Source organism: Paroedura picta, chromosome 3, assembly GCF_049243985.1.
Source record: "Paroedura picta isolate Pp20150507F chromosome 3, Ppicta_v3.0, whole genome shotgun sequence".
NCBI lineage: Eukaryota > Metazoa > Chordata > Lepidosauria > Squamata > Gekkonidae > Paroedura > Paroedura picta.
This window is the reverse complement of record NC_135371.1, coordinates 136,072,237-136,097,968: the sequence shown is the minus strand read 5'-3', so window position 1 is coordinate 136,097,968 and position 25,732 is coordinate 136,072,237. Positions and strand designations below refer to the sequence as shown.

At 43.8% G+C, this 25,732-nt stretch overlaps 1 protein-coding gene across 1 annotated transcript in view; it reads left to right on the top strand.

The window, feature by feature from the left end:
- TIMP2 (TIMP metallopeptidase inhibitor 2) overlaps positions 1–25,693 on the top strand; it is a 45,315-nt gene extending 19,622 nt beyond the window's left edge. The window contains exons 2-5 of the mRNA XM_077328125.1: positions 17,519–17,619; positions 19,183–19,291; positions 20,184–20,308; positions 22,974–25,693. Coding sequence (XP_077184240.1) covers positions 17,519–17,619; positions 19,183–19,291; positions 20,184–20,308; positions 22,974–23,171 — 533 coding nt within the window. The 3' untranslated portion in view covers positions 23,172–25,693. The remainder of the gene's footprint in view (positions 1–17,518; positions 17,620–19,182; positions 19,292–20,183; positions 20,309–22,973) is intronic.
- Positions 25,694–25,732: the final 39 nt, after the last annotated feature.

The window sequence follows — 25,732 nt, the reverse complement described above, 5'->3', positions numbered from 1 at the left end:
TGGTGATGGAACCCAGGCAGTGTCATGCATTGTCTGTTGCATGTTTGTGTTCTTACCTCAGGGAAACTGCAGTTACACTTGCAGCAAGTATAAGTTGGCAGCTCTACTAGAGGGCAAGATATGGAGGCTGGAGGCACGCCTGTCCACATTGCATTCTATAAAGGAGGGTGAAGGGATAGAACTCATGAAGCACTTTTGAGGGAGGAGAGGAAGGCATCTCACCAGACAGCACACAAAGCAGGAGGACAATGCATGGAGACAAGTTACAAATAGGTGTAGAAAAATAAGGAGATATTCTGGCCCTTTGAATTTCTCTAATAGATTCCAGGATCTGCCTGTAGATCCCTTCCTCCTCATTCATGTGGGAACAAATGATACTGCCCATTGTGCAGCATATTAAAAGAGACTATGTGGTGAAGGACCTGGGGGGGCTGGTTGTGTTTTCATCAGTTTTCCTTGTTAATGGCCATGGTTTAGGAAGGGAAAGAAAGATAGTGCAAATACATGATTGGCTACTTCATTGGTGTTCTAGTGAAAAGGTCTGGATTTTTGGACCATGGCTTAAACCATTGTGATGAGGCTCTTCTCTCCAGAGATGGTTTGCGCCTCACAAGGGTAGGAAAAAATGTGTTTGCAAAAGAGCCTTGCAGACCTGGGTGTAATCTACACGGGGCTTTTTACCCACTCCCAGCTCAAATAAATCACTCCCGTCTACATTGAATTCGATTTCCATTTTGATTTTGGGTGCTTTAAATTTTCCCTCTGCAGCAGGCATGATCAATCCAGAGCAACCCTACCTTTCCCCCACGATATCCAGAATTGGATATAAGCCTCGATATTTGAAAAATTGCCATCAGTAAGTGTGCAGATTTCTACTTTTACAAATTAACTTCCTTCTCGTGCCTCATAGCAAAACAGTCTTCCCTGATTGGCCAGGGCGTCAGTTCAAAGACTTCCTGGTTTCCCATTGCAAGGCTTGTCTTAAAGTGTCTGCCCTCCAGAAGCCCTAACTTCTCTCAGCAGAGATATGCCTCTTGGATTTATTTCCCCTCCCCCTCTGCTTTCTCCAATCCTCCCCCCCCCCTTGTTCAAGAAAAGAAAGAGACTCCTGCTGAGCTTGGCTCCCCTCCCTGCTCTAAGCTTCCACAATCAATTGCAGAACACTTTCTGTTTCAATTGGGGGGAGGATAAAAGAAGACCCAAGTTCAAATTGATCCGAATTCAGCAGGATCTACAACTTTAAGTGCAGAATCAGCTCTGGTGAGGAGGGCTTTAAACTAAATCCAGTGGGGGAGAGAGACATAAATTCAAATCTTAGTTTGATGACAATAACTATAGATGGGAACCCTGTAAATTTACAAGGAATGGCACATTAAAAAACTAAAACCCTGGGACACACAAATAAAGAATTAAGATGTCTTTAATGCAGAGTATGGGAAACAAGCAGGAAGAAGTAGAAGTCCTAATAGAGGAAGGGAACTATAACCTAATAGGCACTACAGAAATTCATGATTGGAATATTAAGATTGCGGGGTACAACTTACTTAAAAGGGACAGACAAATAAAGGGGGGGGAGAGGAGTGGCAGCAATATATGTTAAGAATGTGTATACTTGTGAGGAAGTACACGTATCTGAGCATGGAATTCAGTTGAGAGTCTTTGGGTAAAAATAAAAGGGGTAAGAAATAATAGTGGTATTATTGTGGGGTCTGATATAGACCACCAGGCCAGGCAGATTTGAATGTGATGCTCCTAGACCAGATAACAAAGTTCTCAAAGAGGCAGGACACAGTGATCATAGGTGATTTCAATTACCCAAGTATCTGCTGGAAGACCAACTCTGCTAAAAATGAAAGGTATAATAATTGCTTGACATGTCCTGCTGACAACTTCATTTCCCAGAAGGTGGAGTGGACAGCTAGGGGGTTTGCAATTTTAGATTTGATTCTCACCTATAGGGAGGTACTGGTTGATGAGGTGAAAGTAGTGGGCACATTTGGTAGTAGTGACCATGTGATTTTGAAATTTCCAATCTTGGGGAAGAGAAAAATTGTACATAGTCAGACACATAGGCTAGAATTCAGGAAAGCAAATGCTAAAAAACTTAAAGTTATGCTGGGTAAAATCCCATGATCAGAAAAACAAGGATATGGGAGTTCAAGAGGAATGGGAGTTTCTTAAGGCACAATCACAAACAATTCCCTTGAGAAGGAAAAATGGGAGGAGGCCAAAAAAGTGAGGGTGGTGCCCTAAATAGCTTTAAAAAGATTTGAGAAATAAAAAAGACTCATTTAGGAAACGGAAGGAATGCCTTATAACCAACGATGGATATAAACAAATAACCAATGCTTGTAGGGAGAGTATTAAAAAAGCTAAAGCTCAGTTTGAGCTTAGGTTAGCGAGAAATGCAAAACACAACAAAAACGGATTCTTTAGTTATGTTAGCATTAAGAAAGAGTGGAGACATGGCAGGATCACTGCAGGGACAAGAAAGTAAAATTGTAGCAGGTGATGAAGAGAGGGCCGAACTGTTTAATTCCTACTTCTCAGTCTTCTCTTGCGAGGGAAATTGTGCTCAATGAGGCAAAAAATGGGAGATGCAGCCTAGGATCACTGTAGGACTAGTCCATAAACACCTTGTTTCTTTAAATGAGAAAAGGAGGATCAGGTAACTGCTGACCTGTCAGCTTGACATCTACAGCTGGCAAATCATCAAACTGTCAGTCCTTGACCAGCTAGAGCAGATGGCTGGGTTACTAATAGTCAGCATGGCCTTCTGAAGTACAAGACCTGTCAGATGAACTTTATTTCTTTTTTTGAGGAAGTTACTACCTTGCTGGATCATGGGGAACAGTGTGGATATAGTTCATCTTGATTTCAGTAAAGCTTTTGATAAGGGTCCACCTGATAGTTTTGTTGACAAGTTTTTAAAATGTGGTATGGATCCTATTATTGTTAGGTGGATTGATAACTGGCTGACAAATCGCACCCAAAATGTACTTGTCGATGGTTCGTCATCTTCTTGGAGAGGAGTGACAGGTGGAGTGCCTCAGGGATCTGTCCTGGGCCCTCTGTTGTTCAACATATTTATAAATGATTTGGATAAAGGAATAGAGGTGGTGATTACATTTGCAGATGATACTAAACTGGGAGGGGTAGCAAACACAGCAGAAGACAGAATCAGGATACAGGATGATCTTGACAGGCTGGCAAACTAGGCTAAAATGAATTTCAATAGTGATAAATATAAAGTTCTGCATTTAGGTAGGAGAAATCAAATGCATCATTATAGGATGGGGGAGGCTCATCTTGGCAGTAATATGTGGGGAAGGTATCCAGAGGTCTTAGTAGACCATACACTGAAATGAGTCAATAGTGTGATTCAGTGGCTAAAAAGACAAATGGGATTTGGGATTGTATCAAAAGAAGTATAGTGTCCAGGTTGCGTGACGTGATGGTACTACTTTACTCTGCTGGGGTTAGACCTCACTTAGAATACTATGGTCAGTTTTGGGTACCACAGTTGAAGTAAGATGTAGACAAACTGGAACATGTCCAGAGAAGGGCAACGGAAATGTTGAGGGGTTTGGAGATCAAAACGCATGAGGAAAGGTTGAAAGAGTTTGGTCTGTTTAGCCTGGAGAGAAGACGATTAAGATTTTATATGATAGCCATCTTCAAGTACTTGAAGGGTTGGATGGAACAGAATTGTTTTCTGTTGCCCCAGAGGGTAGGACCAGAATCAATGGGATGAAATTTTAACCAGAGGCTAGATAGCTACTTCACAGAAATACTGATTCTGTGAATTTAGGCAGATTGTAAATGGCTGGGCAGAAGGGATTATGTTGATGTGGCCCTTTCTTGCATGCCCAGGGTAATGCTTATTGCCATTTTGGCGTCAGGAAGTGAATTTCTTCCAGGCCAGACTGGCCAGGGGTTCAAGGGTTTTTTTTTCAGGGTGTGGATCATCTGGGCATGAGATTGGGGTTACTATGGGTGGCAGGTAGTTGTGAATTTCCTGCATTCTGCAGTGGGTTGGACTAAATGACCGTGCAATCAAATGTAATCTAACTGTGGTTCTATGATTCTGTGTGTACTTTGTGTCTTCTGCTGGGACATTGGCTATAGTCTTTCTACAGTTGCTGTGATTCTGTTACAACACAGTTTTCTGCGTGCTCAAGCAGCCTGCTGATTGTAGTTATTGCTGATCTTGTGATTGCATTAAAATTATTTTATCTTTCCTAAATATACTGTTGATTAATATAATTGAGTGTCTGAAGTATTGTATTATGGAAGAGGGACAAATATCCCTATCTGCTTCCTCCAGCCTTTACTATCCCCTCCCCCTCTTAGATTCCTGTCCTAAGGTTACCTGCTACCTTGACAAAAGAAGTTCCTGTCATTTTAATAGAAGTTTAATGGTATTTTTATCAGGTAACATTATTTACCTCCATGCCATGAAAACCTTCAACTGACCATTTCTATATATTAACCTTGTATTAAAGAGGCAGGACATTTTCTCCAGGCCTGCTGGCAACTGGGGGCATGTTTTCTAGGTTTAAAAGACCTGAGTGCTTTTGGCTTTCTTTTCAGGGGAAACACCTCTTGATCATTTTGTTTCTTTTTTGAGAGTGGTACCTTTTCTTTTTGAAACTGGATAATCAGAATAATCAGAATAGTATATGAGCCTCTTGTGGCGCAGAGTGGTAAGGCAGCCGTCTGAAAGCTTTGCCCATTGAGGCTGGGAGTTCGATCCCAGCAGCCGGCTCAAGGTTGACTCAGCCTTCCATCCTTCCGAGGTCGGTAAAATGAGTACCCAGCTTGCTGCTGGGGGGTAAACGGTCATGACTGGGGAAGGCACTGGCAAACCACCCCGTATTGAGTCTGCCATGAAAATGCTAGAGGGCGTCACCCCAAGGGTCAGACATGACTCGGTGCTTGCACAGGGGATACCTTTACCTTTACCATTTTACCTTTTCTTTTTGAAACTGGATAATCAGAATAGTATACTATATTTTGAATATACTGGCTATTTCATTTTAGAACCATTTCCTACTAATTCATAGGAAAAGGTGACCAGATTGTCCCACTTTTGGAGGGACATCTGGGGGCACCTGGCAAATTGTACTTATATTGAAATTTAAAAATATATATTACAATACTATTTTTGCATTCTATGCGTTCTATGAAACTTTTTGTTGCTCCATATAGACCAACTTTTAAATCAAGAACCCCCCCTCCCCCCTCCCCCCTCCCCCCGGTCAATGGTGTCCCGCTTTACCAATGTCAAAATCTCGTAACCTTATTCGAAACATTTTATTGTTAAAGGGAATGATTACAGATGAAGAAGAACAGTTTGTTCTTATATGCTGCTTTACCCAAAGAAGTCTTAAAGCAGCTTACATTCGCCTTGCCTTTCCTCTCCCCACAACAGACACTCTGTGAGGTAGGTGAGGCTGAGAGAGCCCTGATATTACTGCTCGGTTGGAACAGCTTTATCAGTGCTGTGACTAGCCCAAGGTAACCCAGCTGGCTGCTTGTGGGGAAGCGGGGAATCAAATTTGGCTTGCCAGGTTAGAAGTCCACACTTCTAACCATTACACGAAGCTGGCTAAACTGAAGCAATGGCTTATACTCTCAGCCTACAGCTCTAGTATGCTACTCTGAAAGAGACAAATAAACTGTCAGGAGACAAGCCAGATATGATGATGTGTTGAAATGTAATATTGGAAGGGTAATAAAGGTTTTGTATACCTTCTACATCTTGATTGTCGTGTTTCTCTCCTAAGGGGGAAAAACACTGAAGTTTAACAAATTATGTGAAGTATTATGCTGCATAAGCCTATTTTTTCTGTTTTTCTTAATTCTGGTTTGTTCAGGGAGATGCAAGATCATGGAAACTTCACCCTCAACCACTGAAAAATTTTACTCGGCAGTTCTTCTAATTTTTCTCTCTATTACAGCAGGGATTGACTGTGCATTTTCAAGCATACCATTATAGTTATAAGGTCTAGAAATCATGAATATGCATGCACTGGTTCATTAGCCAAAATTTGTAATGAATTTGGCCCAGTTTGTAGTCCCCAAACCAAAGTTAGGGGAAGGTGTTTTCGCTGAACATTTCCCGGACTTTTGCCCTGTTCAGTTTGGTTGTATGGGCTGAGCAGGGTGGGTCCACCCATCAGGCATTAGTTTTAACTGGCTGTGAGCCATTTAACCCCTTTGTTCACCCCCTTGCTTCCAAACAAGGGGGCAGTGAAAGGAACTATTGGAATAGCTCACAGAATGCAGGTATGCCTGTCTGCTGTTAGGTTTTTAGAATCATAGAATCATAGAGTTGGAAAGGGTCATACAGGCCATCTAGTCCAACCCCCTGCTCAACGCAGGATCAGCCCAAAGCATCCTAAAGCATCCAAAAAAAGTGTGTATCCAGCCTTTGCTTGAATACTGCCAGTGAGGGGGAGCTCACCACCTCCTTAGGCAGCCTATTCCACTGCTGAACTACTCTGACTGTGAAAAACTTTTTCCTGATATCTATCGTTGTACTTTAAACCCATTACTGCGTGTCCTTTCCTCTGCAGCCAATGGGAACAGCATCCTGCCCTCCTCCAAATGACAACCTTTCAAATACTTAAAGAGGGCTATCATGTCCCCTCTCAGCCTCCTTTTCTCCGGGCTGAACATTCCCAAGTCCCTCAACCTATCTTCATAGGGCTTGGTCCCTTGGCCCCAGATCATCCTCGTCACTCTCCTCTGTACCCTTTCAATTTTATCTACGTCCTTGAAGTGAGGCCACCAGAACTGCACACAGTACTCCAGGTGTGGTCTGACCAGTGCTGTATACAATGGGACTATGACATCTTGTGATCTTGTTTTTATAACAATATAATACATTTTTATTTCCTTCTGAATCACTCAGGGTGGGTAACAGCAGTAAAAACAACACACAAGTTAAAATTAAAAAACATTTACAGTTTTACCAAGTACCTCCAACTAAAATTCCTACAAAGGGGAGTCCTTTTGCAAGGAGTTGATCTTCTGTCTCTCCTCCTCCTCCCAGCAACGAAGTCAGCTAACTTTGGTGGATGTTATTATATCGGCCACAACCATAAGCCCGTTGGAATAGCTCCATCTTGCAGGTCTTGAGGAACTGATTAAGTCCCGGCAGAATGTAGTATCTCCCTGGAGCTCGTTCCGCCAGGCTAGTGTTATATGTGCTTCCCACTGAGTCCCTAGTAGGATTCATGCCATCATATTTTGTACTAGTTGAAGTTTCCAGAGCAGTTTCAAGGGCAGTCCTGTGTAGAATGAGTTGCAGAAGTCTAATCTAGAGGTGACCTTTGCATGGATCACTCAGTGATCAGTCAGTGAGTGAGTCAGTCAGTGAGAGATAAGGTGCAAGCTGCCTTGCCTGGCGCAGATGGAAAAATGCCTGGAGGGCTGTATTCATGATTTGGGCCTCCACAGATAAGGAGGAATCCAAAATCATCTCCAAGCTCTTGACAGTAGGTGCCAGTGTTAGTTACACCCCATCAAGAGCTGGAAGTTTCTCTGTTTCTCTGCACACTGGTCCAGCCAGAGGACCTCAGTCTTGTCTATATCCTCCAGACACCTGGCCAGATTGGGGGTGTTGATGGATAGTTGTCCATTAACAGAAAGAGCTGGGTATCGTCTGCATATTGATGATAACGCAGCATGAAATTCCAAATCAGTGGAGCAAGGGAGTGCATATAGGTGTTGAACAGCATCAAGGAAAGAATGGCTCCTTGTGGGACACCATAGTTCAGGGTCCTATGCTGGGCCATACTTTTCCCAACAGCCACCCTTTGTCCCTGATTTTGGAGACAGGACCTCAGCCATTTCAAGGCTGTGTCACTAACTCCTATTTCAGCTAGGTGGAGGGTCAAACGTTTGTGATCAGCCATGTCAAGCTGCTGTCAGAACTAATAAGAGCAGCAGTGCCGACCCACTTAGATCCAGCTTCCTCTGGAGAGTGTCTATCAGGGTGACCAGGCTGGAAGCCACACTGGAAGGGGTCAAGTGCTTAAGTTTCTTTCAAAAATCCTTGGCGTTGTTCTGCCACTGCCCATTAAGTTACGCTATATTCAAGACTGGGTGATAACTGGTGTGGTTCGTGGGATCCAGCTCCCTTCAAGAAAGGTCACACCACTGCCTCTTTAAGCCTCTCCAGGAATGTCCCAGAGGTTAGGGACAAGTGGATCATGTTCAGAGAGGGCCCCGTATCTCTTTACTGCAAATTTATATTAATCATGAGGGACATGGGTCAAGAAGACATGGGGTTGGCTGGACTGTTGCCAGGGCCTTGTCAATTTCTTCCAAAGAGAACAGACTGATCCAAAGTAGGACTTTAGTTCACATTCTGCATAAAACTTGTGGAGCAAGATGATTTTCTCCATGAAATAGTTCACAAAGCCTCACAGCCAGAGTCCAATTTCAAATTTGGGGGTGATCCTAAGAGTGTTAACGGTATAATTGTTTTAAATAATTGAGCTTGGTGAGAGCTTACGGAGGCAATGACAGCCACATAGAACTCTTTCTTGGTGGCTTTCATTGTCATCTCATAGGCATCTTATAAGATGTTCTTGCTGCTTTGCCATGAGTGTTCTGCCACATTCACTCTAGCCATCTCAACTCCTTTATCTGTATGCACAGCTCTGGTGTATACCAAGGAGCTGGCTTTGGGAGGGTGTTGGGGAGCAATCTTGTCAATAGCTTCAGAGAGTCAGACATGCCAATCCTCTACCAGCTCATTGGCTGAATTGCTTAGGGGCTTCAGATCCTGGAGAGCATTTGGAATCCAACAGGATCTATAATTCTTTTTGGGCGAGAATAAATCTACTCTCTGCCCACACAGGGAGGGGGTGGCATGTCAGTCCGAGCCCTTAGGACATAGTGGTCTGACCATGGCATTCTAGTTGATTGGACCAGGCCAACATTTATTCCCATTCCAAATATCAAATATAGGGTGTGGCCTGTTTGATGGGTCTGTCCAGCAACGTGTGGTGAGTCCTAGTGCTGCTATGGCTGAAAACATGTCTGAGCTCAGCAAGAAGTCAGCTTTCTCTACATGGACATTGAATTCCCCCCAAATTAATAATCTGGGGAACTGCATAGCCCAACCAGCAACCAACTCCAGGAAGCTTGGCAGGGCCTCTGCTGAGGCATTAGGTGGTTGGTACACCAAGCAAATGGCTGAACTCTCCACCGAGTCCCATATGAGAGCACACATTCAGTTCCTGGGATTTTTGAGACAAGATTCTTGGACTAACATTGCCACCTCTTCCCCCATCCTCTTATCCGAGATTACTACTTTGCTGGACCAGGGGAATGCTGTGGATTTCGTTTATCTTGATTTCAGTAAAGCTTTTGATAAGGTTCCACATGATATTCTTGTTAATCTACAGTTAGTAGAATGCGGTACGGATCCTATTACTGTTAGGTGGATCGAGAGCTGAGTGATGTACGCATGCAACGTCTGACATGTTTGGAACAGCTATGCACCTCTTTTTAAACTATATGCACCCATGACCTGGTTGTCTCAGATGAACAATAGAGGCAGGAATTCTGTGCTCAGACAAGACCTTTAGAGAAAACACCCTCTTCAGGGTGTGGGGTGGGGTGTAAAAGGAAGACAGCACATGGAATTTCTCTTTTGTTTTTCTGGGATACTTACATGTATGTATGTATCCTCATGCATGTACCCTTGCTCTTTGTTTCTGGTCCCTGGCTTGGCTGAACTGCTGGATGCTTGGCTTAAAAAGTGCAAAGCAGCAGTTCCCCCTACAAAGCCGCACTGTTCAGAACAAAAAATCCTCCTTCAACGAGGCTGCATTTTTTGCCAGTGATTCAGCAGCACGTGAGTGGAAAAGCCTGGAGCCATAACTATTAACCAGGCCTAAAAACTCTTAGCCGCTGTCACACAGTCATCTCAGCCAGGCCAAAAGTGTCCAAGCCAGGCCACGGGCAGTTTGCTTCAGACTGAATTTGAAGGGGGTTGTGAAACTGAGCCGGATGATGAACACACCATATGTGTATTATGCTGGGAGAGGACTCTGCAAGCAGGGTTGTATCCTTCCCATGTTCAGTTATTCTGGAAACTCCTGGCTGGGACTAGCATAGAACGCAAAGGTGAGTAACCCAGAATCTCAGGCCCAGAATTACCTTCCAAGGTCCTTCTCTGTACTGTATGATACAATCCCTCCAGAACCACAAATTCAATAAGATAGCTCCTCTGTTAGGATGAGTTGGTATACAGAATGTGATAATCTTTAAATTATTCAGAATACTTCCTCATTTTTGATGTTTACAAAAATCATTTTTGGAGGGGAGAATAGATGTGCCTCAGTGAGGTTGTGGAGAGTACATCATGCTGTCTTGGTGTGGTGGTTAGGAGCACCAACTTCTAATCTGCTGATCCAGGTTTGATGCCCCGGTCCCCTACTTGCAGCCAGCTGGCTGACCTAGGGCTTGCCACCGCACTGATAAAGCTGTTCTGACTGAGCAGTAATATCAGGGCCCTCTCAGCCTCACCCACCTCACAGGGTGTCTGTTGTGGAGGGAAGACAATTATAAGCCGCTTTGAGACTCCTGGTAGAGAAAAGTGGCATTTAAGAACCAACTCTTCTTGCCAAACAACCAGTTATGTAGGGGAGATTTCATAGTTTTCTAGATAACTTTTTGCAGTTGTTCAATTGCCTTTCTGATTAAGATGTTTCCTCCTTACTGTTCCTGTGTGCAAAACATTTTCCCAGACTTTCAGGTAAAGGGAACCACCAAAAATGTTGGGATTTGCTTTCTTGTTTAGCCACAGTATAGAAATTGCCTGCTTAGGTTTTTGGTACTACAGAGTCTTCAGAATCCACAGTGAAGAGAAGTACACCATTTAACCTCATATAGGTCATTGATTGAGAGCTTAAAACTCCCATCTTTCTAAAGTTTATTGTAAATACAACCAAGGGTTCTCCAGCATGGAGTAGTGGTTAAGAGCAGTGGCCTCTAATCTAGGCCACTCCTCAATCGAGGCCATTCCTCAATTCCTCTAATCAATTCCTCTAATCTAGGCCACTCCTAATCTAGGCCATTCCTCAATTCTCAATGTGCAGCCAACTGGATGAAAACCAATCACATTTCTCTCAGAGCTGTTGTTGTCAAGCAGTTCTCTTAGAGCTTTCTCAGCCTCATCTACCTCGCAGGGTGTCTGTTGTAGGAAGAGGAAGGGAAATGTGTTTGTAAGCTGCTTTGGGACTCCTTTGGGTAGTCAGGAATATAAAATAGCACTTTTTCATATTGCTTGTGTCTCTCTTTGCTGTGTCATCCCTTAATTTTCTGTATTCTAAATGCCGCCATTTGGCTTAAGATTCACTTTATGGAGAGACTAGCTTCAAAGCCAGTTTGTAGCAACCCAGCACGCCAGGGAGGCTGTGGGTGTGCTCTGGGACTGCAGGGAAGCCATCCCCGGCCCCCTTCCCCCCCACTGAGGCCACGGCTGGGCCCCCCTGCCAAAGCCACAGTGACGGGCCTTCGCAGGCCCACGGGGAAGGGAACCCCCTCCCCCCACCCCAGGGAACTTAAATGTGTTCTGGGGAGCATCTGGGGCAAACTGCTGACAATGGCGGTAGAGAACCCCTGGCCGGCTGCGTGGGCAGGAGTGGGCTGGGCCTGTGCCATCTCGATTGGACCCTCACCCGGACTGGCCACACCCACTCTCCACCCACTTAGGCCTTAGCCTTTATGTAACAGTGACCCGCTGTTAAAATGTTTTATCTGAAGTAAGAGAAGCACATCCTAGATAAATCTCTTCTTGGGGAAACTGGGATGGATGCAGGTGAAGCTTATTGCAGATTGTTTGTTGTTCACAACAACCAGGGATAGACTATGAATATGATAAGCTGTATTTAAGGTAGTGGTCAGTGTACTATGTTCAAGACACCGCTTTTTCACATCTGTTTGCTGATCTGCTTCTGCAGCCTCATTGCAAGTTTTGGGCTAAATATTTATCTGTTACTTTGAATAAATGTCATTATACACTGCCCAGTTCATGTAGGGTCTATGCTGCAGAATGTAGTTTAGGCTAAGAGAACTATGTTGCCAGCTAACCTTTCAGCCTAACCTTCCTCGCACACTGTTTGTAAAATTAAAATGGAGACCACTTGGAGCTCCTTAGAAGAAGGGTGGAATAAAAGTTCTATCAGTAAACAAAATGGCTAATATCCAGTTCTATATATTCCCAACCTAATCAGAGCTTTAGGATGTTACCCCTGGTGCAGGCATGCCATCGCTGTAACGGTTTTTAACCTGTCTTCTCTGGCCTATGAAGCATTTACTATGATGTTGGCCATGATGACTGTGTCATTAAGTTTGAACCAGTGGCTGTTGGTGTAGGTGGGGAATCCTGCAGTGTGATGGGACCAAGTCATGGAGCTTCTAATGACAGAACTTCTGAATGATAGAGAGGTGTTGTCATTCATCTGAGCGCCCAAAGGGTGCTCCAAAGGCTGTAACAGAACCCAGTGCATTGCCTGAGCCCAGCGTACTCCCAGTGACCCCTGGAGATCCTGCTATCAGGTATTGGGGTCTGCCTGATCCCCCCCTGGATGATGAGCAGCCTGGCTGATACTCAGCCCTATGTGGAAGCTTACATGAAACTGTGGGACAAGCCCTGATGATTTGCCGGAGCAGCAATGAAGGCAACAGCATGAAAATCTGACAGCTGTCAGAAGATCAGCATGGCTGTCAAACTAGATGGGGTCCAGCTATATTTTACTACAACTCCTTCCTTGGATGAGGATTAGGCCCAGCTGCAAGTCTTCTGGCTGAAGGCTACTCCACCCAGCTTTGGTGTACTTTAGGAGAACCTTGAGGCAAGGTTCTCCATGGGTGCAATGTGTGCGTTTCCTGTCCGTCTACCTTGACACCCAGTGTTCCAGTTCACTATGGTGAAGCTCTGCTCAACTGACTCCTGGTTCAAGACTTCGGCTTTGAATTTTGACTCTGTTCTAAGCTCCTGACTTCAGTTTTGGCTTCTGACTTTGTCCCAAGCCTGCTCCTCTACTCCATTCCTGGCTCTCAACTCCGGTCTTGCTCTCAACTCAGCTCGTGGCTACTTGACCATGGTATGGCTTCAGCACTTTCCCTGGCATCCAACCCCGACCAGGCTGTGCTCCCTGCCCTACCCCCTTTGGTGAACTATTTCCCTCTGCTTCAACTCTCTGGACTGGACTTTGACATTGAACCTGCTTATCGATACAGTCTCAGCTTCTCAACCAAGGGTGTAATTAACTTGTAACCTGGCAGAGCAGCACAAGTGTAGAGGTAACACCTGGAGGGTGTAGACTCATGTTTATGTTAAATCACTCTTGTCACAAATGGCTGGGCAGCTGACTGGGGACCCATCTGTTAACAAAAAAAGTAAGATGGACCCCTTTATTTCTTTCTTCTCCTTGTTCTCATAGTTGGTTTAAGCTCAACATTACAGGTCTCCATGAAGGCTAACTCAAAGCAAAAACTCTGTGGAATACATCGAGGACCAACTAGAAATTACATTAGAACCTTCTCTACCTCAGTTGCAATTAAAATACTGCAGAAATCTTCTGTGAAACCCAATTTCAAAATTGTCTATGCTATCCTATATGGAATTGTACAACCAGAAGGACCTAAAGCTCATGACTGTGGAAAATGTCCTGTTTTCAGTCCCCAGCATTTTCAGTGACAAAGCTGCAATAAATAGGGTTAGGACAGTGCTCTCCATCTGTGACCTTAGAAAGTCCCTGCCATTCAGCCTGAGCATGATGGGTCAGTGGACTGTGCAAAATGCAGTTTCATATATTCGTGGGTGGACTCTGCTCAGTAAACAGGATGTTGAGTCAGACTTGTGCCTTTCTTAGCATCAGAGGGAAAAATTATTCACTCCCAAAACAGCAGAATTTTATTCTAGGGAAATTGATGGGCAACATGTAGAGGGCAAATAAAAAGTGGGATATAAAAAAACTGCTTTTTTTCTTCCTTCCAGCCCTGTTTGATTCTTGGAAGCAAGCAAATCCAATTTCTTTTTTGTTTTGTTTATTTATTAGACAAATCTTTTTAAAAATATGACAATGCCAACACAAATACTTTGGAGAAAAACACACAAAATGATTAACTAAATACACTAACATAATTACATGATTAACTATACATTGCTATATGAAGAATTATTATATTTTACTACATTTCAGGCTGAATCAAATTCATTATTTTGGCAAGCTCCTTGAATTACTTTCATATTGTAAGTTATTTTTTCTAGAATCATAAGTTGCTTCAGTTTGTTCCAACATTTGTCTATTACCAAATTTTCTGCATTTTTCCAATTGTTAGCAATAACCATTCTGGCAGCTGCAATCATAAAAGTAACCAAAGTTTTTTGTTTACAACACACGCTATGATTCAAAAATAAATTAAGGCGAGCTAAAGAGGATGATGGTTCTAGTTTATCTTTTATAATTTCATCTATTTCTTTAAAAAAAATTTCCCCAGAATTCTTTAACAACTTGGCAATCCCACCACATATGAATATAGGTCCCCAACTGGCCACATCCTCTCCAGCAGTTTTTGTTTCGAGAACCACTTAAATAAGATAATCTAGTTGGAGTATAGTACCATTTCTGAATTCCTTTTAAACCATGTTCTTGAATATTTCTCGATATTGAATTAAAATGAGCTTGCTTAAATATTTTGTACCATTCCTTATCTTTTATATTTATATATGAAGTTCTGATTAGCAAATCCAATTTCTAAACTATCTACAGTATAAATGCTTATGTGTCCAATTTTGATAATACCTTGTATGGCTTAGCTCCTAAGTCGTTCAGGCACTTGGGTGTGGTAGACCTGGCTCCTGCCTCATTTGGGGCAATTTGTGGTCATTAGAGTATAGGAGTTTAATGCATGGATGGCTGTTCAGGGATCTGCAGGGGACTTTGTGATCATCCTTTAAAAAAAAAATCTTAGGGTTGAAAAGAAAACTGTTGCTTGTTCCCAGGGATGGTTCTCAGTGGTTTTTGTGTCAGTGTTATTAGTGAATACAGCTTGTGCCAGAGTGATCGATTATGAACAGCAGTAGCCATGCCGGGCTGCTGCCGGGTCCTTGTGGTGGGGTGGCGTGCCCCACCGCTTCCTGCGTTATGCATGGGAGAGGGAATCCCCTGGCGTATACAGACGGCCCCGATGTAGTGCGCAAGCACACACAACGGCAAGGCTGGGAGAGCCCAGCGTGTTGCACAAAGACAGCAGCGGGGGGGGGAAGCGGGGGGCATGGTGCCCCCAATGCACAATGGCATGCTGCTATCCTGCCAAGTTGTGGGCAGGGGAACGCCCTATCCAGCTCTGCGGCTCTGCGGAGCTGACAAGGGCGTGTGGCCTACCCGCCCCGTGCATAATCAGTCAGTGGGAGCATATGAGGGGATTTGAAGGCGTTATTTGAACTCTGTTTTTTTCCATCCCTGGGCACTACAATTTGTGAGGCAGTAATGATAAGAGAGTGCCTTTGCTCATGATCTTGGACCTGGAATATGTTTTCTATGCAACAACTCAGTTCCCAGTTTTATGTGAAGCAAGATACTTTTCCTTCTTGCTGAATTTTACAGGTGATGCTTTATAGAACAGACTTAAATTTAACTCTTTCTGAATGTTGTGACCTGCCATGAGCCTTGTGGGAGTGGCGAGCTATAAGTCAAATAAATAAACAAACAAACAAACAAACAAATAATTGTTAGTGCCAAATGTGTGATTACTGTTGAAAAGAATTAGAGGCTAGATCAGTGGATGGAGGAAACATTGGTATCTGGAGGTAACTTTGGTACAAGAGGCATAGACTCCATGTTCAGAACTAGCTTGATGAAGTCTAACAATAGCAAATATTGCCTTTGTGCCCAGATTACAGGCTTTCCTGTAATGCTTGGATGGCAGAACTGTTGAGATGCATGCACTATCAGTAGGTCTGGCCCCACCATGGGAATTCCTGTGTTCTTTTATTTGGTGAAATCCTTCAGTCTTAGATAATAGATATTGTCTTGCTTCATTTGTATATCTTGTCCTTAAGCATCAACATGACACTAGGTCTCTGAAATAAACTACCAGAGGATTTTAAGCAGAGGCTGAGATTTATTGAGAGAATTTTCAGTGGGTGACATTGAACAGCTTCTCTTAAGGATAACTTACCAGATGTGTTGTATGCAGATTAACAGGAAAAGCTTCTCACTGCTATTTGTTGTTAACAAGCTGCCAATAAATAGTCTTGAGACTTCAGATATAAGAGCCTACCCTTTCTTGGAATGAGGGTTCACAGTAAAAACTTGAGCATGCCTCCTGCTCCTGGCAATTCCATCCCATACTTACAATCTCATAAGTCATTAAAAGAAATATCCATGTTATTTCTGAAATGGTGATGTAACTGGGACATAATTTGAGTGTAGCGGCACCTTTAAGACCAACAAAGTTTCATTCAAGGCATGAGCTTTTGTGTGCACTTTGTTGGTCTTGAAGGTACCATTGGACTCAAACTTTATTGAGAGTCAGCTAAAAAAGAAGGCATGGTATTATTCAAGGCATGCTACGTGAACTGCCCCCCCTCTCCAGCAGCTACCAGTGGGTCCAGCATGGCCTCCTAGGTTCTACAGCAGCCACTGCGAGGCCCAGCATAGCCCCCATACTCTCCTTGGGCTGGGATGCAGGGCTTCTGCTGCTGGACCTGGTGCAGCCCTTGAGCTCTCCATGGGCTCTCCATTGCTGGGCCCAGCATGGCTCCAAGGCTGTGAGACCACTGACAGCATGCGAGCGCAACTCCCAGGCTTTGGTGCCATGTCTAGCCCAACTCTCCGGCTGTGCTGGCATGCCAAGTATGGCTCCTGGGCTAGTTGGCTGCCACCAGGCCCAGTGCAGCTCCCTGGCTGTGTGGCCACTGCCACCAGGCTCAGTGTGGGCCACTGCTGGACCAAGCGCAGAGCCCCAGGTACCGGAGGTAAGTGCTTCTCTTTGTTTTGGGGAAAAAATTAGTCCTCTGATTTTTTCTGATTTTTCTGCAAACTGAAAAATCTACTTAGCCTCCATGTGGCCCTGATGGAGATAGGGGTCACTGCGCAGCTGCTAACCAACTGACATGTGCAAGTGCAGAGAATGCTACTTTATTTGGGGGGGGTTGGTTTAAAAACACCAGAGTTCTTGTTGTTGCTGTTTGGTTTTTTTGTTTTGTTTTTTTCCAGATTTTTCTGCAAATTTGAGGAGTGCCCCCAAGTTTGCTGAAGAATCTGTTTAGCCTCTCCGTGGCCCCAATTGGTTTATTTAGCTATCCACAAATAGGGGCCACGAGTGGCTAACAGTGTACAGATTAACAGCTCTAAATCTGGTTGTTGGTATTGTTGTTGAGTGTGGGGGTGTGATGGGCAGTGAGATTCACTGTTGCTAGGACAATAATAAGCCTCAGAAGGCTTAGAGGCCAATTTCCTCTGTGTCTTTGTATTTTCAGTGATCAGAGCAAAAGCTGTTTCTGAGAGAGAGGTAGACTCCGGTAATGACATCTATGGAAATCCCATCAAACGTATCCAGTATGAGATCAAGCAGATAAAGGTAAATATATTATTTTCATGATGGTCTCATTAGCATGTAATTAAAAAATAATGGTTGAGAAAAATTAAGAGGAACACAGCCTAATGCCAAGGATAAAAAATACAGAGGCTCTATCAACATGTTACCATTGTGTTGCTCTAGCCTTTGAGGCAATACAGGTGTTTTGTTAGATGCAAAAAAAGGTCTCTGAAGGTTTGTAGTTTTCACTGATATCAGTGACAGTCTCTTTCACTCCTGTGTCCCTAATGCTCAAGACTGGAACAACTGAAGGAATCCAAAACTTGTGATTCACATGCCATTGAAGATTTTTAAAAGTCTATGGTCTAGCCTATTTAATGGTGAAATAAGGCCCTCATACACCCTAGATTTAGACCCAGGGTGTCCTAACAAAAATCCTAACAATCCATAGTGAATTTGGGATAGAGAAGTAGGCATGGTGTTACTAATGAATGATTTCTCAAAAAGCTGCCAAAGCAGCTGAACATAAATGTCCCTTTAGAACTGTCAGGACTTTGCATCACCCACTACCTGTCTGGCCAAAACTCTGATGGAGCCAAGGGGGAAAAGACTGTGGCAACTATTGATGACAATTCTTCTCTTTAACTACTTTTCTGGAAGGACTTCAACTAGCACTTCTAGTGAAAAGAGCTTTGTGCTCTTAAAATGGCTTCAGCTAATCAATTAAGCTGCAAAATATTAATAACTAGCACAAAATGGCTGCCATTATGACAGATGAGAACTTGTACAGCACAAGGACCTTGGAGAGTGCAGTGCTTGCTTGCATTAGCGCTGCTAAGTGATAATTCAGTATTTATCTTACTTGACCGTCAAGTAGGAAGGGTTGAATGTATCATCATTGGCTTTGCCAGACTTTGGGGCTGGGGAGAAGAGTGAGCATCATCAGTCCAGTTGTTTGCATGCTTTCAGTTTGGCTCAAATTGTTTGGGGGAGTCTTATTATGTCAGCACGCTGGAACTCCTTTTCTAGACTATTACAACTCAGTAGAACACAATGAACCTATTTTATTTCAGAGCACAAAAAATGCATGCAGTCAGTATCCACTGACCCTTACTTGATCTTGCAAGCCTGCATTAGGCAATCTTAATCCCACCCAGTTCTGTAGAATATTTCAGTGTACTCAATACATTGCTGCCTGTGATTACAGACAAGAAACTGAAGGATCAGGAGTCCTATAGGTTACTCTTAGTGAAAGACAGATCTTTCCTTTGATGAAAGATGCTTGATGCAAAAGTCTTTCATTCTGGTTTGTGTTGCTGTGTTTGGGTTGAAGAATGCACAATAGTGCTAAACAATCTGGACAAGTATTTGCTGTGCGGGGCAGGCATGCCTGTTGCTTGTCATCACCACACTCCAAAATGAGCCAAAAGGCTGAACATCACCAAACACCTGGCTAGACAAGGCCCTTGCTGCGGAATGGATATCCCATTTATCCCAAGACTGCTGGTGGCTTGAACCCCACAGCATCTTGTCTTGTCTCTCTTTCACGGCAATGCTGGCCATGGTGTCTCCGGTATTTGGCCTCACCATCCTCTTCCCTTCTAGATGTTCAAAGGGCCTGACCAAGACATTGAATTCATCTACACAGCTCCTTCATCTGCAGTGTGTGGGGTGACACTGGATGTTGGCGGCAAAAAGGAATATCTCATTGCAGGTAAGGAATACGTCCAACACAGGATCATTGCCCCCCACCCCACCCCAGAAAGGCCAGGGAGAAGGAGAAGAGCAACTATAATGCTTCTGGAAAATGTTATTTTATATAATAAAGTACCTCACAGATCTGCTTTGAAAACTCTGCCCTTATGAACTCCTTGGAGAAAGAATGGGATGCAGATGAATGAATCCAAGAATTCCTTGGGATGCAATCAAATAATTCTTATATCCTGTGCTGACTACCAGGTGCCACTAGGATTCTATGCAGTTCCCACTGAAATAAATGCAATGCTGCCTGGCGCCCAGGCCAAGAGGAGCTTCCAATATATGATGGCTGGGATGGGATGATGTCAGCATGCAGAGCTGGAACTGATGCCTGTGAGCTGCACTTGCTGTTAAGTTATAGGCACAGAGGTTTGCCAAGCGCCATCTACTGGCATTTTCGTGCAAGGCCCCTCAATATTGTTTCTGCAGCCTATTTTTATTTCAGCAAGACTGGGGGAGGGGGCTGTGATAAGGCATGCTATGTAGCAAACCTTCAAGGCATGGTTGCCAACCTCCAAGTGGATGCTGGAGATCCCCAGGGATTACAATTGATCACCAGTCTACAGAGATCAGTTTTCTTGGAGAAATGGCTGCCTTATACCCTGCTGAGGTACCTCTCCGACCTTAATACTGTCCAGTCCTCGTTCAGTCCACCCTGAATGTACCAGACTTTGTAGCAACAGGTACTTTTTGCATCCCAAACTTCTATAATTGGCCCTTCTTGGTGAAGCTGAGACACTTGCAAGTGGATAAAATGACTTTGGGAGCTGATGAAGATGTTTGATATGGGGTATTAGTAACGCTGTGTGTGATACATATCCCAATTAAAAAACATTTTGTTCTGCTAGGAAAATCTGAGGGCAACGGCAACATGCACATCACACTATGTGACTTCATTGTCCCTTGGGATTCTCTCAGTGCTACCCAGAAGAAGAGTCTAAACCAGCGATACCAAATGGGCTGTGAATGCAAGGTAAAGCTAAACCTGACCAACTTAGATGGTGGACTTTCTGCTACTTTATAGGAGGATCCTAAATTTCAGGGTGTGGGGTGTATGGCTCTTGTTAGGAATCATTTTAGAGACTTGCTTAAGGCAAGGTGGATGTGTCCAAGTTAAAGTTCGATGGGAAGATTTTATAGCCAGAATAAGAGACTGTACTCAGTCCTTCAATTTGAACAGTAACACTTTTACTAGTGGTTAATATCTAAAATAATTTGACATTGCTCTAGTCTGCCTAAACATCACATCCTCATAAGCCCTGCCATGTAACAACGAAATGGAAATGCAAAAATTTCAAATATCTGGAGGATTCTTGAAGGTTATTTAAAACTTGGAGGTTATTTAAGGCCCAGATCAAATGCATCCCCCAGGTTAGGAAAGGCACTGCTGACTCAAATAATCCAAGTCAAGGAAACCATAAAACACAAAAATGTCTGCCCCAATAAGGCGAACAGAAGGGAGCACAGGATCTGTAAGTTGATAATAGTGCAAGCAAAAAGACAGTTTGATAAGTGGTAAAATCATCAGGACAAACAATAATCATTTAAATATATGCAGAGCAGGAAACTGGCCAGAGAGACAGGTGAGCCTTTTGATGACAAAATTAAAAGGAAGATGTTGAGATGATAGAGCAGTTAAATGAATTCTTTGCATTTTGAGTTAACTGGAAAATTGGGGGCATGTACCCAGACCAGAGCAACTGTATTTAGGAAGGGCATCCGAAGAGCTGAGTCAAGTTGAGTTGAGGAGACATGAAAGTTCTAGACCAGGGTCTCCAACGTGGTGCCCATGGGCACCATGGCATTCAGCAGCACTTTTCCTGGGGGCCACCAAGTGGTTTTAGAAAGTGGGTGCAGCCCTCTGAGGCTTCTGAATGGACATTGGGTATTTGATTGCTTGGGCAGGTTTTTAAAAATTGCTTTGGCAGCAGCTGCCACTTCAGCAGAAGAATCTTCCGTATGTAACTGAAGGGAAGTAGCAGAGGCCATTGTGTGGCTGGCTCCACCTCCTGTGGCTGCGCTCGCCATGCTACAATGGAATTCCAAAAGCATCTGCGGGCTCGAAAGAGGTTGGGGACCCCTGTTGTACGCCTACTGGGGGAAATTACTGTTTTTTAAGTCTCCGGGTCCTGATAGTATCACTCAAATATGAAATTGTTGATCTACTAAGCAGGGCATGTAACCTGTCACTAAAATGAGCCACTGTCTCAGAAGACTGGAGAGTATCAAATATTACAGGTTTTTTTAAACGGGGGCCCGGAGGTGAACCTGGAAATTACAGACCAGTTAGTCTAGACTCTAAGATACCTTCCAGACAAATTAGTAGAAATAGTAACCAAAGACAGAATTATTAGACACATAGAGGAACAAAACCTGCTGAGGGAAAATGGCTTCTGCCTAACCACACTTTTGGAGTTCTTTGAGAAAGTGAGTAACAGTGACCCAGTAGACATTATTATATACTTGGAAAAATGTTTTGCAAGGTTCCTCACCAAAGATTCCAAACTTTGCAATCATGGGGTGAGCGAATGGATCCTTTTAGAGATTAAAAATTGCCTTGGAAGCAGCCAGCAGGAATAAATGGACAGTTCTCTCCATGGAAGGAATTACACAGGAATTGGTACTGGGCTTGGTGCTGTTTAATTTGTTCAGAAATAGTCTGGGACTGAGGGTGAGAAGTGTAGAGGCCAGGTCAGCAGATGATGCAAATGATTCGTGATGTTGAAAACCAAGGCGGACTCTGAAGGGCTCCAGGTCAGCCTCTACACAATGGGTGACTGGGGCAACAATGTGCCAACTGAATTTCAGTGTAGTCAACTGTAAAAGGATGTACGCGGAAATAAAAATCCCTGCTTCAACTATATGCTAATGGAGTATGAACTGTTTGAGAGGAAAAGAGACTTTGGGATTGTAGCAGACAGTTTAATGAAAATACCAGCCCATTGTGCCACAAAAGGGCAAACTCTGTGCTGGGGATTATTAGGAAAAAGGGTCAAAAATAAAATTTAAAAGGGCATTAGACAGATTCACGTTCAGAGGCAATAAACCTCTGAATATTAGTGCCAGGAGGCAACATCAGGGAAGGCCTTGGCCTTTGTGCCCTGTTTGCCCTCCGGCTGTTCGGCAGGATGCTGGATTAGATGCTCGTCTCATCCAGCAGGGCTCTTCTTATGATATACGCTATGGTGATTCCTTAGGAAATGTGCCATTGGGAACCTCTTTTTGTGACTGCAACTGCAGGACTAGCTGGATGTGAGATTCCAAGCTGATGGTGACGATCCATTGATATTTGGGAGGAAAAATGCAACCAGAATGTTAGCAGGAAAGGGCGAAAGGTGTAGAAAGCCCATGGCTGAGTGACAAGATTTGGAAAGGCTGTGTCTAGTTTGCTTTTAATCCCCTCCAGCTTGTTTGTTTGCTGCTGAGCAACTGAAGAGACTAGCTCTTTACCTGTGGTGGTGGAGGCTTTTAGGTGCTCAAAGCAATAACCCCTGCCTGGTTTGATATCCTTGGTTACAGCTATTCTCATCTGCAGAAGAAATGTGTTTGTACAAGATGCTTCCATCTCCACCGCTGCTGATGAATGTACGTTAGCAATTGAAACGGTGTTTGTTGCCACTTGTCTCTTCTCTCTGCAGATCTCCCGCTGCCCCTCCATCCCTTGCTTTGTGTCTGCTCAGGATGAGTGTCTGTGGACTGACTGGGTAACTGAGAAGAACATCAACGGGCGGCAGGCAAAGCACTATGCCTGCATCAAGCGAAGTGACGGTTCATGTGCATGGTACCGCGGAGTGGCCCCACCAAAGCAAGAGTTTCTTGACATTGAGGACCCTTGAGTCCCCAGCGCCACGGCAGTCAAGTAGCAACAAAGCCTGCAAGAAATTAGACTGGTCCACCTCTGACATCACTTCCTGGAAACAGCATGAAAATAAGGTCTTCTGGGCAGGCATGATGGTGGCGGAGGGGAGGGGTTAAAGGAGATGTCTAAGCCACTCATATACTGGTTTCCTCCCCTGTGTTGTGTCAGTGAGTGGTTTTTTACAGCCAGGATCACAGTTACCAACATGCCAAGGCATAGTAGGGGTGGGGCGGGACCAGAATGAACAGTACAAGTGGCTGAGAAGTATTTCCTCTGATTCTGTGTAGCAGGCCTACCAGGTTCTTGTTGTCTTGAGACAGGGCAGCCACCACTGTGGGGACAGCTTCCATTACAACCCTACTGGTTTCTGCTTGTGTAAAACCCTTTTCCTCCCTTTATATACATACATGCATGCTCATACACACACACACATACACATAGCACAAATTAAACTCCCTCCTCAGTGCTTCAGAATTATTCCCTTCTTTCCCACATGTACACACAACTAGTGGACTGAGAGCAAATCTAGCCCCCCAAACTAAACAAGATGGTTTTGTCACACCGCTGGTGAATGCTGCATTCTCCCTTCTGTTGCAAAGCATCCTGCTCCTGAGTGTCACAAGGGCAAAAGGCACACACTGCTTTCAAGAACCATGTTTTGGTGACTAGTTGGGTCCCAGAGTCAGTTAATGGGTATTAAACCACTGCTGTCATGCATATGGAATAGCTGCATGTGCAGACTTTAGTACTGCACTATTCACATGGGAAACTGGGTTACCTATTAGGTCTCCCAATCAACCTACTTCCACTTCCTATAGAAGCCTTTCTCAACCTTTTTACCATTGAGAAACCTTGAAATATTCTTCAAGCTTTGAGAAACATCATAAGTGGTGCGATGGTGCAGAATATGGTTGGGAAGTGCAGCTGTGTACACGCCCACCCAGGGCCCCTCCCCTTCCCACCCCCTCCAGGCCCATCATTGGCCATTGGGGGAGGAGGGTGGGTTGACATGACCATATATGGTCATATCACCCAATAAATGTTTAACAAATGTTAAAAATATATAAAATATTAATTAACTCCCACCCATTTGGGAAACCCTTCCAGGGACTTCAAGAAACCCCAGGGTTTCATGAAATCCTGGTTGAGAAAGCTGGTCCTACAGCATGTGTGTGGAAAGGACTGCCTTAGAAGTGAGACTGTGTGTGTCCCCCTCCCAGAAATGTGATCCCGGAAGCCAGAAAGTTGAGGCACACCTATCTAAACTGTGATTATAACTGTTCCCTTGGGGTCACAAAACGAACACTGGCTGCCTGCAAAATAATCACATCATCCAGCTCTGTCTCCAGATTTTCTGAGCCAGCTTTGTTTCTTCGCTGTGGCTCCCAAGCTTTGCTTAGTCCACCCCCATTTGCAAGACATCAAAATCAGTTGGGAAAAGTGCCCGGAAGTACTGTCAGCCAGACCGGCCCCCTCCCCCATGGCCTTTTCATGCTGTTCATCAAGGTAACATTTTTAAAGATGTCATATTGGACCAGTCTGTTTGATTTTCACTATATTTTAAAAAAAGAAAAAAAATCTGTTCAATCCAATATAAGACTCCTGTTTTTGCCTCCTGTATGGTTATATCATATGTGACATTTACCTCTCTCTGCTGATACTCTTTGATTGAAATGTTTTCCATTTGTTTTGGCAATCAGTTGTATCATTCCTGTGCTCTATTATTATTATTATTTTAAATTTTCTTGTTTAGCTGTTAGATTTGCACTTACTATTTTTAAAGGGGTTCTGCATTGGAAGCTTTCAACATACAATGGGAAGAATGTTAAAACGTATGGAGGGTAGAGACCTCCGGTTATTTTGTAATGCCAGTGGCGGTAGTATTTCTCCTCCTGTCTCCTTCCTCCTGCCCCTACATCAGGCACAGACTTTTTCCAAAGGTGAGAGGCTGGCTGTGTGATGAAAGGCTGCTTCTTGCTAGCCAAATGGCAGTCCTGCCAAGGAGAAAGATCAGCTGGCCATTCCAGTAGCTGTGCAAAAAGCAACCATTGTGAAAAATCTATTTATGGAAAAAGCAGTTAACAAAAAGGGTCTTCATTTGGCTTAATTTATCACTGTGGCTTCTGGTGCCGCATTGAGCCCTCCCAGAAACACACAAATATATAGGTTTCCCTTCTTCCTCATGCCAGCAACTCAAAATATTTAAAAGAAAGTTTACATTATTTTCAAATCTTTGCTTAGTAAGTGTGAAAAATAAGTATCTAACTTGCAGCCATAATTTAAAGCTTATTGGGGAGCTGGGATGTTGTTTGGTGGGTGAAGTAATATTGGGGTGGGGGACCTTTTTTCTGTTGGATTCTGAAAGCTGAGATTTTCTTGTGCTGGGAACACATGAAAGTTGTTGAATAGACAAGCAGACTGTGCATGTCTTAGAAGCTTTGTATAATTCATACGTGGACATTTGAGTCTTCGGACAATAAACAGTATTATCAAATAAAATTGGAACAGTCTATTCTTGTGTGGAGAACAGTTTGCAGA